The sequence below is a fragment of the Procambarus clarkii genome, chromosome 26 (assembly GCF_040958095.1).
Source record: "Procambarus clarkii isolate CNS0578487 chromosome 26, FALCON_Pclarkii_2.0, whole genome shotgun sequence".
Taxonomy (NCBI): domain Eukaryota; kingdom Metazoa; phylum Arthropoda; class Malacostraca; order Decapoda; family Cambaridae; genus Procambarus; species Procambarus clarkii.
Window position 1 is genome coordinate 24,642,618 of NC_091175.1, and position 14,183 is coordinate 24,656,800.

Sequence of the window (14,183 nt, forward strand, 5' to 3'; positions counted from 1 at the left end):
ATATATATATATATATATATATATATATTGTACACACTGTACGTCTCTGGGTAGTGTATCGAGGCACTCGTGTTGCAACCGAATCCCAATTCGGAATTGGCTCCATTTATGGCAACTTTGCTTCTTTTAAACCAGCTAGAGTTAACCCACCAATATCAGGTTTCCCTAACTTTTTATCGAATCTCGTGAGGCCTAGTTCGATAAGCTTTTGTAAATTGAAGGTATCGAATGTCTCTCTTTTTTTTCGACTGTTTGAACTGCACAAGAAACATTCATAATACAAAGCCGTTTAAATCATGTACTTTCGTCGTAAAATTTTGAGAGAGAATTTATCATTTTATGTATTGTAATATATTGAAAATTTTTATTTTTTTATAACCTATACATGTATTAGAGCCTTGTTAAAAATTAAATCATATTTTCAAAATTTTATTATAGATTTACATGACAACTATTTAAAACATTTATTAATTAAAAAATTTGTTTAGCATTAACATAATCACTTTAATTTTTTGAGGCCCACAATTAAAATAAGGAAAATCCTGGAGGATTTTCATGCATTATATCATTTAACAAAAAATAAACAAAGAAATTAAAAACTACAAAATACTGATTAGAAAGAAATACTTAAAACCGAAAATACATATTTATTCTAAACAATAAATTATATAATGTAAGATGGTCAAGCGACTTGAGCTGTCAGTCACGAAATTAATAATTCAGCTTCAACAGAGGGAAGAATTAATCTTTTTGATGTTCCATAAAAACATTGTAGGTCTTCGATGCCTTATAATAGTGAAAAATCATATTTATCAATGCAAGTTTTCCGGGTGCAGGAACAATTGCACATGTAACACCTATCTTATTACCATTGTGAGATTTATTGATTCATAAGATGTCCTTTTCTTACAAAGGAAATGCCATACAATGGACAGATGACTTTGCAATATGGTTTAAAGCATATTTGAAGTGTTTCTTTCATCTTGCAGCTAGAGATAACCTTAGCCTGAGACAGTGGGGGGAGTAAACTAAGTGTCACATGTATGCACATAACTACTGGACCAAGGAATCACGCTCATTAGCAAGTCTTTCCCTTGTTGCTTTGTTGCTGTGCCAAGATGCTTTTCCTGGGCGTCGATCCCGTGTGAGCGCGTAAATTATGTTTCACAAGGTTGACATCCTTGTTGAAAGAACAATCGCACATGGAGCAACTATAATACCTTTTAGCACCATGGCATTTCATGTGATTCTTGAGATGTCCTTTATTGGCGTATGTAATACTACACAGTGGACAGTTCACCTTGAAGTGCGGGTTAAATGGTCTTTTACGTGTTTTTTTATCTTTGTAGTTAGAGTGAACATTTTCCTGAGACAGTAGAGGAACAGATGAAGTCCCGTGCCCGTCTACTGAGTTTCTAGGTCCAGGCGTCGACATGCTTCCCAAGTCTCTCCCTTCTTGCTGAGCCACGGTGACCTCACTAATGATGGGTGCCTCATGAGAGAGTAGATTACGATCTTCAATGTTGACCTTCTGCTTGAATGAACAATCACACTTGGTACACCGATATCTTTTATTAGCTCCATGGGACCTCGTGTGATTCACATGATCGTCTACGTTTGTACATGAAACACCACACAATTGACAGTTCACTCTGTAGTCCGGGCTGGAGAAACTTTGTTTTCTTTTCCTTTTGCAGCTAAAGAAAAGCTTAGCCTGAGCTGACGAAATTTCAAGTGTATCTGGCGAAGTGATTTGCAGAGTCTGGGCGCTCGGCTGTACGGTCGGAATGCTCAGCTGCACGGTCGGGGCGCTCGGCGGCACGGTCGGAATGCTCGGCTGCACGGTCGGGGCGCTCGGCGGCACGGTCGGGACGCTCGGCTGCACGGTCGGGGCGCTCGGCGGCACGCTCGGGGCGCTCGGCAAAACAGTCGACATGATTGGCCCAGGTGTCGACATGTTTGCCAAGTCTCTTCCTTCTTGCTGAGCCTGGGTGACCTCACTGATGATGGGTGCCTCCTGAGGGAGTACACTATGATCGTCAGTGTTGACCTTCTGCTTGAATGAACAATCACACTTGGTACACCGATATCTTTTATTAGCTCCATGGGACCTCGTGTGATTCACAAGATTTTCTTCGTTTGTATATGAAACACCACACAGTTGACAGCTCATTTTGCAGTCCGGGTTACAAAGAAAACTTTGATGTTTTTTTTCTTCTAAGAAGTCAAGGAAAAGCTTAACCAGAAACACTTCAGGCGCAGACGAAGTTTCAAGTGTATGTAACAAACTACTTAGTGGAGTCTGGATGCTTTGCTGTAAGGCCGGGATGCTTGGCTCACGAGTCTGGGTGCTTGGCTCACGAGTTCGGGTGCTTGGCTCACGAGTCCGGGGTCTTGGCTCACGAGTCCGGGTACTTGGCTTACGAGTCCGGGTGCTTGGCTCACGAGTCCGGAGACTTGGCTTACGAATCCGGGTTCTTGGCTCACGAGTCCGGGTACTGTTCTCACGAGTCCGGGGACTTGGCTCACGAATCTGGGGGCTTGGCTCACGAGTCCAGGGGCTTGGCTCATGAGTCCGGGGGCTTCCCAAGTTATCCTTTTGTTGCTGATCCAGGATATTATTCCTGGCCATCGGTGGTCCATGAGCTTGTATGTTGTGTTTATCAAGGGAGACCTTTATGTTGAAGGAACAGTCGCACACGGAGCATTTGTAAATCTTATTAGCACCATGTGATTTTATGTGAATCGCAAGGAATCTTCTGCGTGGAAATACAATACCACACAGTGGACAGTTCACCTTGTTGTACGGGCTAAAGAGTTTTGTATACGTTTTGTTTATTTTGGCGTCAAACAAAACTTTTTCCCGAGACACTGGAGGAGCAAGCGAAGTATCACCCATGTTTCCTGAGGTGTTTGGTTGAGTAATAGAGTTCATCGTAAGAAGAGTCTTGCTTTGAATTTGGTGAGGGGAGTTGGAAATCATATCAAATAGATTATGTGATGTATTCTCGACTGTATTTGTCAATGCAACATCATTAGATAGAATCCATGGATTGATAGGAGACTCAAGATTAATATTAAAAGCAGGAGAAAATGGTGATCCAGAGCCATTGAGTGAGTGAATAGGTGTTTCCGGCACGGCCCAATTAAGATATGCATCAGTAGCATAAATAGGTTTCGAACTATCAAGATCATTTAAATCGGACATATATCCACGCGAGTTCTCGGAAGAAAATTTGAAGTTTGCTTCGTGCTTAGACATATATTCCACAGATTCTTCATTTGGGATTGAATGCTGGGAAGTAACAACAAATTCTTCAAGCTGCTCACCAGGTTGGAGATCCTTTTGTAGACGGTCAAGCATCTGGACATTCTGCAGCATGATTGGCTGTAAAAATTGCTCACCCCAGTGGAACTCAACATTTCCCTCAACCTGATGGTCATACGAGAGCTCATACCATTGCTGCTCAGGCCACTGACCTCGAGGAAGTTCAACTGCTTGGTGTCCTTGCTGCTGACGTTGTGGCTGACCACTCGAAGCAGTGCCATCACAATTAGAGAAAACCTCTTCCCCACATTGAGACTCAACTGGGACCGATGGAGGACTGTAGCTGGCACTGACTAGAATAACAAAAGACAGTCAGTAACGCTGCCTACACAGTTATACTGCCTACACAGTCAGTTACGCTGCCTACACCGACAGTTACGCTGCCTACACAGTCAGTTACGCAGCCTACACAGTTAGTTACGCTGCCGACAAACTTACGCTGCCTACACAGTCAGTTACGCTGCGTACACAGTCAGTTACGCTGCCTACACAGTTACACTGCCTACACAGTCAGTTACGCTGCCTATACAGTCAGTTACGCTGCCGACACAGTTACGCTGCCTACAGTCAGTTACGCTGCCGACACAGTTACGCTGCCTACACAGTTACGCTGCGTACACAGTCAGTTACACTGTCTACACAGTTACGCTGCATACACAGTTACACTGCCTACACAGTTACACTGCCTACACAGTTACACTGCCTACACAGTTACGCTGCATACACAGTTACACTGCCTACACAATCAGTTACGCTGCCTACACAGTTACACTGGCTACAGTGTTACACTGTCTACAGTGTTACACTGTCTACACAGTTACGCTGCCTACACAGTTACGCTGCCTACACAGTCAGTTACACTCCCCACACAGTTACGCTGCATACACAGTCAGTTACACTGCCTACACAGTCCGTTACGCTGCATACACAGTCAGTTACACTGCCTACATAGTTACACTGCCTACATAGTTAAGCAGCCTACACAGTCGGTTACACTGCCTACACAGTCGGTTACACTGCCTTCACAGTTACACTGCCTACATTGTCAGTTACACTGCCTACACAGTCAGTTATACTGCCAAAACAGTTACACTGCCTTCACAGTAAGATTCATTGCCTACACAGTCACTTACACTGCCTAAATAGTTAAGCTGCCTACACAGTTACACTGCATGCGAAGTTACACTGAATTCACAACTACACTGCCTATACAGTCAGTTACACTACCTACACAGTTACACTGCCTACACAGTCAGTTACACTGCCTACACAGTCCGTTACACTGCCTACAAAGTCAGTTACACTGCCTACACAGTCTGTTACACTGCCTACAAAGCCAGTTACACTGCCTACACAGTCAGTTACACTGCCTACATAGTTAAGCTGCCTACACAGTTACACTGCCTACACAGTTACACTAAATTCACAGTTGTATGTTGACCAGACCACACACTAGAAATTGAAGGGACGACGACGTTTCGACTTGAGAATGGTCCAGGACGGACCGAAACGTCGTCGTCCCTTCAATTTCTAGTGTGTGGTCTGGTCAACATACTTCAGCCACGTTATTGTGACTCATCGCCTGCATGTAAATTCACAGTTCCACTGCCTACACAGTCGGTTACACTGCCTACACAGTTCCGCTGCCTACAGAGTTACACTGCCTACACAGTCAGTTACGCAGCCAATACAGTCAGTTACGCGGCCTACACAGTTACACTGCCGACACAGTTACACTGCCGACATAGTCAGTTACGCTGCCTACACAGTCAGTTACGCTGCCTACACAGTAACACAGCCTACTCAGTTACGCTGACTACACAGTCGGTTACACTGCCTACAGAGTTACACTGCCTACACAGTTACGCTGCCTACACAGTTATGCTGCCTTCACAGTAACGCTGCCTACACAGTAACGCTGCCTACACAGTTATGCTGCCTACACAGTTATGCTGCCTACACAGTCAGTTACGCTGCCCACACAGTCAGTTACGCTGCCTACACAGATACACTGCCGAAACAGTTACACTACCTACACAGTTACGCTGCCTACACAGTCAGTCAGTTACACTGCCTACACAGTTACGCTGCATGCACAGTTACATTGCCTACACAATCAGTTACGCTGCCTACACAAATACGCTGCCTGCGCAGTTACGCTGTCTTCACAGTTACACTGCCTACACAGTTTCATTGCCTACACAGTCACTAACGTGCCTACACAGTCAGTTACGATGCCTACACAGTCAGTTCCGCTGCCTACACAGTTACACTGCCGACACAGATACGCTGCCTACACAGTTACGCTGCCTACACAGTTAACTACACTGCCTACACAGTCCGTTACACTGCCTACAAAGTCAGTTACACTGCCTACACAGTCAGTTACACTGCCAACACACTAATGCTGCCTACACAGTTACGCTGCCTACACAGTCAGTTACGCTGCCTACACAGTCAGTTACGCTGCCTACACAGTTACACCGCCGACACAGTTACACTGCCGACACAGTTACGCAGCCTTCATAGTCAGTTACATTGCCTACACTGTCAGTCAGTTACACTGCCTACACAGTTACGCTGGATACATAGTTGCACTGCCTACACAGTCAGTTACGCTGCCTACACAGTTACACTACCTACGGAGTTACACTGCCTACACAGTTACACTGTCTATACAGTCTGTAACCTGCCTACACACACAGTTACGGTGCCTACACAGTTACACTGCCGACACAGTTACGCTGCCTACACAGTAACACTCCTGACAAAGTTATGCTGCCTACACAGTTACACTGCCTACACAGTCAGTTACACTGCATACACAGTTACACTGCCTACACAGTCAGTTACGCAGCCTATACAGTTATGCTGCCTACACAGTTACGCTGCCTAAACAATCAGTTACACTGCCGACACAGTTACACTTCCTACACAGTTACGCAGCCTACACAGTCAGTTACAATGCCTACACAGTTACGCTGCCTATACAGTCAGTTACACTGCCTACAAAGAAACGCTGCATACACAGTTACACTGCCTACACAGTTACACTGCCTACACAGTCAGTTACGCTACCTACACAGTTACACTACTTACAGAGCTATACTGTCTACACAGTTACGCTGCCTACACAGTTATGCTGCTTACACAGTCAGTTACCCTGCCTACACAGTTTCGCTGCCTTCACTGTTACACTGCCTACACAGTCAGAAACCTACCTGCACAGTCAGTTACGGTGCCTACACAGTCAGTTACACTGCCTACACAGTTACACTGCCGACACAGTTACGCTGCCTACACAGTCAACTACACTGCCCACACAGTCAACTACACTGCCTACACAGTTACACTGCCTACACAGTCAACTACACTGCCTACACAATTACGCTGCCTACACAGTCAGTTACGCTGCCTACACAGTTACACTGCCTACACAGTCAGTTACACTGCCTACACAGTCAACTACACTGCCTACACAATTACGCTGCCTACACAGTCAGTTACGCTGCCTACACAGTCAGTTACGCTGCCTACACAGTTACACTGCCTACACAGTCAGTTGCACTGCCTACACAGTCAGTTACACTGCCTACTCAGTTACACTGCCTTCACAGTTGCACTGCCTACATAGTTACAATGCCTACACAGTTAAACTGCTTACACAGTAAGTTACACTGCCTACACAGTCAGTAACACTGCCTACACAGTTCCGCTGCCTACACAGTCAGTTACACTGCCAACACAGTTACACTGCCTACACAGTTACGCTGCCCACAATTTTACACTGCCTACACAGTCAGTTACACTGCCTACACAGTCAGTAACACTGCCAACACAGTTCCGCTGCCTACACAGTCAGTTACACTGCCAACACAGTTACACTGCCTACACAGTTACGCTGCCTACAATTTTACACTGCCTACACTGTCAGTAACACTGCCTACACAGTTCCGCTGCCTACACAGTTACACTGCCTACACAGTTACACTGCCTACACAGTTACACTGCCTACACAGTTACACTGCCTACACAGTTACACTGCCTAAACAGTTACGCTGCAAACACAGTTACACTGCCTACACAATTACAATGGCTAAAGCGTTACACTGTCTACACAGTTACACTGCCTACACACTTACGCTGCCTACACAGTTAGGCTGCCTACACAGTCAGTCACACTCCTTAAACAGTTACGGTGCCTACACAGTCAGTTACACTGCCTACACAGTTACACTGCTGACACAGTTACGCTGCTTACACAGTTACGTTGCCTACATAGTTAACTACACTGCCTACACAGTCCGTTACACTGCCTACATAGTTACACTTCGTACACAGTCAGTTACACTGCCTACATAGTTAACCTGCCTACACAGTTACACTGCCTACACAGTTACAGTGCCTACACAGTCAGTTACACTGCCTTCATAGTTAAGCAGCCTACACAGTCGGTTACACTACCTACACAGTTACCCTGCCTACACAGTTACGCTGCCTACACAGTCAGTTATATTGCCAACACAGTTACACTGCCTTCACAGTCAGTTACACTGCCTAAATAGTTAAGCAGCCTACACAGTCGGTTACACTGCCTACACAGTTACACTGCCTACATAGTCAGTTACCCTGCCTACACAGTTACGTTGCCTACACAGTCAGTTATATTGCCTACATAGTTACACTGCCTACACAGTTACACTGAATTCACATTACACTGCCTATTCAGTCATTTACACTACCTACTCAGTTACACTGCCTACACAGTCAGTTACACTGCCTACACAGTCAGCTACACTGCCTACACAGTTGCACTGCCTACACAATCAGTTACACTTCCTACACAGTTACATTGCCGACATAGTCAGTTACACTGCCTACTCAGCTACGCTGACTACACAGTTACGCTGCATATACAGTTACACTGCCTACACAGTTTCAATGCCTACACAGTCATTACCTTGCCTACACAGTCAGTTACACTGCCAACACAGTTACATTACCTACACAGTTACGCTGCCTACACAGTTACGCTGCCTACTGAGTCAGTTACATTGCCTTCACAGTCAGTTACACTGCCTACAAAGTTAGTTACGCTGCCTACGCAGTTACGCTGCCTACACAGTCACTAACGTGCCTACACAGTCAGTTCCGCTGCCTACACAGTTACACTGCCGACACAGTTACGCTGCCTACACAGTTAACCTGCCTACATAGTTACACTGCCTACACAGTTATACTGCCTACACAGTCATTACGCTGCCTACACAGCCAGTTACGATGCCTACACAGTCAGTTACGTTGCCTACACAGTTACACTGCCAACACAGTTACACGGCCGACACAGTTACACTACCTACACAGTTACACTGCCAACTCAGTTACGCTGCCTACACAGTCAGTTATACAGCCTACACAGTTACGCTGCATACATAGTTACACTGCTTACAGAATTACACTGCCTAAACAGTCAGTTACGTTGCCTACACAGTTACGCTGTCTACACAGTTACGCTGCCTACATAGTGAGTTACACTGCCTATACATTTTCACTGCGTACACAGTCACTAACGTGCCTACACAGTCAGTTACGGTGCCTACACAGTCAGTTACGCTGCCTACACAGTTACACTGCCGACACAGATACGCTGCCTACACAGTTACGCTGCCTACATAGTTAACCTGCCTACACAGTTACACTGCCTACACAGTTACACTGCCTACACAGTTACACTGTCTACACAGTTACACTGCCTACACAGTTACACTGCCTACACTGTAAGTTACACTGCCTACACTGTAAGTTACACTGCCTACATAGTTAAGCAGCCTACACAGTCGGTTTCACTGCTTACACAGTCGGTTACACTACCTACACAGTTACGCTGCCTACATAGTCAGTTATACTGCCTACACAGTCAGTTATACTGCCAACACAGTTACACTGCCTTCACAGTCAGTTTCATTGCCTACACAGTCAGTTACACTGCCTACATCGTTAAGCTGCCTACACAGTTACACTGCCTACACAGTTACACTGAATTCACAGTTACCATGCCTATACAGTCAGTTACACTACCTACACAGTTACAATGCCTACACAGTCAGTTACACTGCCTACATAGTTAATCAGCCTGTACAGTCGGTTACAATGCCTACACAGTTCCGCTGCCTACACAGTTACACTGCCTACACAGTCAGTTACGCTGCCTACACAGTTAGTTACGCTGCCTACACAGTCAGTTACGCAGCCAATACAGTCAGTTACGCTGCCTACACAGTTACACTGCCGACACAGTTACACTGCCAACATAGTCAGTTACACTGCCTACTCAGTTACGCTGACTACACAGTCGGTTACACTGCCTACACAGTTACACTGCCTACACAGTCAGTTACGCTGCCTACACAATTACACTGCCAACACAGTTACACTGCCTACACAGTTTCACTGCCTACACAGTTTCACTGCCTACACAGTCAGTACGCTGCCTACACATTCAGTTACACTGCCAACACAGTTACACTGCCTACACAGTTACGCTGCCTACACAGTTACGCTGCCTACTGAGTCAGTTACACTGCCTACACAGTCAATTACGCTGCCTACGCAGTTTCACTGCCTACACAGTCATTACCCTGCCTACACAGTCAGTTACGCTGCCTACACAGTAACATTGCCTTCACAGTCAGTTACGCTGCCTACGCAGTTGCGCTGCCTACACAGTCAGTTACGCTGCCTACACAGTCAGTTACGCTGCCTACACAGTTACACTACCTACAGAGTTATACTGCCTACACAGTTACGCTGCTTACACAGTCAGTTACACTGCCAACACAGTTACACTCCCTACACAGTTACACTGCCTACACATTCAGAAACCTTCCTTCACAGTCAGTTACGGTGCCTACACAGTTACAATGTCTACACAGTTACGCTGCCCACACAGTTACGCTGCCTTAACAGTCAACCACACTGCCTACACAATTACACTGCCTACACAGTCAGTTACACTGCCTACACAGTTAACCTGCCTACACAGTTACACTGCCTAAACAGTTACACTTCCTTCACAGTTACACTGCCTACACAGTTTCACTGCCAACACAGTTACAATGCCTACACAGTAACACTGCCTTCACAGTCTGTTACACTGCCTACACAGTTACACTGCCTTCACAGTCTGTTACAGTGCCTACACAGTTACGCTGTCTACACAGTCAGTTACACTGCCAACACAGTTACACTGTCTACACAGTCAGTTACACAGCCTACACAGTCAGTTACACAGCCTACACAGTCAGTTACACAGCCTACACAGTTACACTGCCTACACAGTTACACTGCCTACACAGTCAGTTACGCTGCCTACACAGTCAGTTACGCTGCCTACACAGTCAGTTACGCTGCCTACACAGTCAGTTACGCTGTCTACACAATCAGTTACGCTGCTTACACAGTCAGTTACGCTGTCTTCACTGTCAGTTACGCTGCCTACACAGTCAGTTACGCTGTCTACACTGTCAGTTACACTGCCTACACAGTCAGTTTCAAGGGATTTGTCTCTGTAGCAACAACTTTGACATCTACAAAAAATAAATGAAAAGCTAGCCAGTAAATAATTGAAATTTTAATCAAGCATGTAGTTATTAAGTGCAAATAGAGTTCTGGTAATCAATGGGAAAAATCAGCATATCAAGTCCAAAAGAATGTTATTGTTTGTAATAAACACGACCTACTGACTAAAACTCAGCAAATGTTTTTTACTTAATCCGTGAATATTAAAAACAAATATGCGAGATACCCACTTATGATCAAATCAAAAGCTAATATGAGAGAGAGAGAGAGAGAGAGAGAGAGAGAGAGAGAGAGAGAGAGAGAGAGAGAGAGAGAGAGAGAGAGAGAGAGAGAGAGAGAGAGAGAGAGAGAGAGAGAGAGAGAGAGAGAGAGAGAGAGAGAGAGAGAGAGAGAGAGAGAGAGAGAGAGAGAGAGAGAGAGAGAGAGAGAGAGAGAGAGACACACACACACACACACACACACACACACACACACACACACACACACACACACACACACACACACACACAGACAGACAGACAGCCAGCTCTGTTGGCCTAGTGGTAACTTTCGCCTCGCAAACCGTTATCTCTAAGTTCGTGTCCTGGTTAATGAGGATTGTCTGGACGGCAGTCCATAATTGCTGGCCTGTGTTCACTCAGCAATAATTGGGTACCTGGTTGTTAACTGATTGGGGGATTGTGTTCAAGGGGAAAACTAATGAGTAAGGCTTACCATGAGCAATGGGAAGGAAAACCTTCTGAGCCTGCTAAGTGCTGTCGGATGCCGTTTATTTCTATACTCACCCGTTTAGAAAAAATAGACAAATCTGGCCACCACCGTGTAGCACTTCTTCTAATATATTTTACATGTGTATTACATATAACCTAAATCCTAATCCTGATATTACTTCCCAAAACGTAAATAGAGAATCGGGCATATGTCTGTTCTAAAATAGGGTACTCTGCTGGGGTTTTTCCCCCCTCTCTTCCCCTGTCCTTCACTCTCCTCTCTCCCATCCTCTAAAAATCTCCGCCTCTCCACCATCCCCCCCCCATACCTTCTTTCTTTTATTCCCTCTCTCTCTTCCTTCTCCCCAACAACCTACTCATCCACCTCCCACCCTTATCTAAGTTAATACAGTATTACTATAAATTGATTATTGATAGAACTCTATTGATAACAAATACCATATTTCAGTGTAAAAACTAATCTTATATAAATAAAAATGAAAATGTTCGTTTGTTCAAAATCGCTAATCTCTCAAAGTTCTACACCGATTGTTTTGTAATTTTCACACAATGTTCCATTCGCACCCGAGCAGGTTTTTATATATATACTATATTGATGGCATGTCTGTGACGGATAAAAACATGTTTTTTTTAAAGAGTGTTTTTCAAGTGTTTTTCTTGCGAGAGAAATCTTTGAAACCTCTTTACCGATTGCTTTAAAATTTTGACACAACGTTGCATTCTAATTGGCGCGTATTTTTATATACGTACTATATACATGCCTTGCCTGTGACAGGAAAAAACATGCATTTAAAAAAAAAACAGTGCCATCTGTTGGAAGTAAGAGCAACACACACCGTAATCTCCAAAGTTCTTACCAGACTGTTTTGAAATTTTGACACTACGTTCCAATCAAATAGGCGCGTCTTTTTATATACTTACTATATAGATGCCACCTCTGTGACAGGTAAAAACACGCATTTTTGAAAAACAGCGCCATCTGTTGCACATAATAGCAACATACACTCAATACTAAATATGTCACGAATTTCATTTCAATGTTTGCAATTGCATTGATAAATTTTACTTTCAAAGATTTCGATTTATTTTATTTTTTATTGAGTTATTTAGAGTGACATTGTGTTGGAATTGAGCTGTGTTGTTTACCATACCGTTCATTTCATAAGTATATGTATAGATGCCACACTTGAGACAAGTAAAACTATGCTTTTCTTGAATAACAGCGCTATCTGATGCATGTAAGAGCAACACACATGCTATTCTAAATATGTTACAATTCCATTTCAATGTTTCTGATTATATTACTGGACTTGTGATCCTGTGGTCCCGGGTTCGATCCCGGGCGCTGGCGAGAAACAATGTTCAGAGTTTCTTTCACCCTATGTCCCTGTTACCTAGCAGTAAAATAGATACCTGGGTGTTAGTCAGCTGTCACGGGCTGCTTCCAGGGGGTGGAGGCCCGGTCGAGGACCGGGCCGCGGGGACACTAAAGCCCCAAAATCATCTCAAGATAAGAAGATACATCGATAAATTGAATTTTCATAGATTTTGATTTATTTTCATTTTGATTTAATTATTTTGTGTGAATTGCGTTGGAATTGAGCTGTGTTGTTTACCATACCGTTCATTTCATGTGTATAGTTTATTTTTTTATTTTTTAATATATTCATTTCATTTTTAAACTGCTTTTCTTATATTTCAGTGATGGGAACATCAGATCACTTGATGTTCCCAATTTTCTGATGGGAACATCAGACCATTTGGGAAGGCATCGGACGAGGGAGTGGGGAATGATGGGGATGACGAGGGGACGAAAGTGAGAGATGGTGGGGAGGATGAGAAGACAAGGGAGGGGGTAATGGTGGGGAAGGACAAGGGAACGGGAGAGTTTGGGATGGTGGGGACGAGGAGATGGGGGAATTGAGAATGGTGGGGAGGACAAAGGGACAAGGTGAGTGGGGCATGGTTGGGAGGCCGAGGAGACGGGTGAGGAGGGAATGGTGAGGTGAACTTGTGAACAGGGAAGGTTGCTGTGGGTCAGCAACGCATGAGCCACAGCAACGCGTGGCTGGGTACTCCTAGTTTCTATAAATAAAAATAGAAATGTTCGTTTGCTCAAAATCGCTAAACTCCGAAAGTTCTTCACAGAATACTTTGAAATTTTCACACAACGTTCCATTCGCATCCGGGCGGGTTTTTATATACATACTTTATAGATGTTACGTCTGTGACGGGGAAAAACATGGTTTTTTTTTATCTATGTTTTTCATGTATTTTTCATCTGAGGGAAATCTTCAAAACCTCTTTACAGATTGCTCTGAAATTTTGACACAACAGTGCATTCGAATAGGCGAGTGTTTTTATACACCTACTATATATATGCCTCACCTGTGACAGGAAAAAATCATGCTTTTTTTTAAAACAGCGCCATCTGTTGGATGTAAGATCAACACATGCTGTAATCTCCAAAAAGTTCTTCACCGATTTCTTTGAAATTTTAACACAACGTTCCATTCAAATACGTGCGTGTTTTTTTATACCTACTA

The 14,183-nt window shown here is 44.3% G+C and overlaps 1 protein-coding gene across 1 annotated transcript in view; it reads right to left on the bottom strand.

Annotated features, from left to right (window-relative positions):
* Nucleotides 1-415: 415 nt before the first annotated feature.
* The window catches only part of LOC123756877 (zinc finger protein 48), a 33,258-nt gene continuing 19,490 nt past the window's right edge, over nucleotides 416-14,183 (bottom strand). The window contains exon 4 of the mRNA XM_045740273.2: nucleotides 416-3,621. Within this exon, the coding sequence (XP_045596229.2) occupies nucleotides 1,079-3,621 (2,543 nt within the window). The 3' untranslated portion in view covers nucleotides 416-1,078. The remainder of the gene's footprint in view (nucleotides 3,622-14,183) is intronic.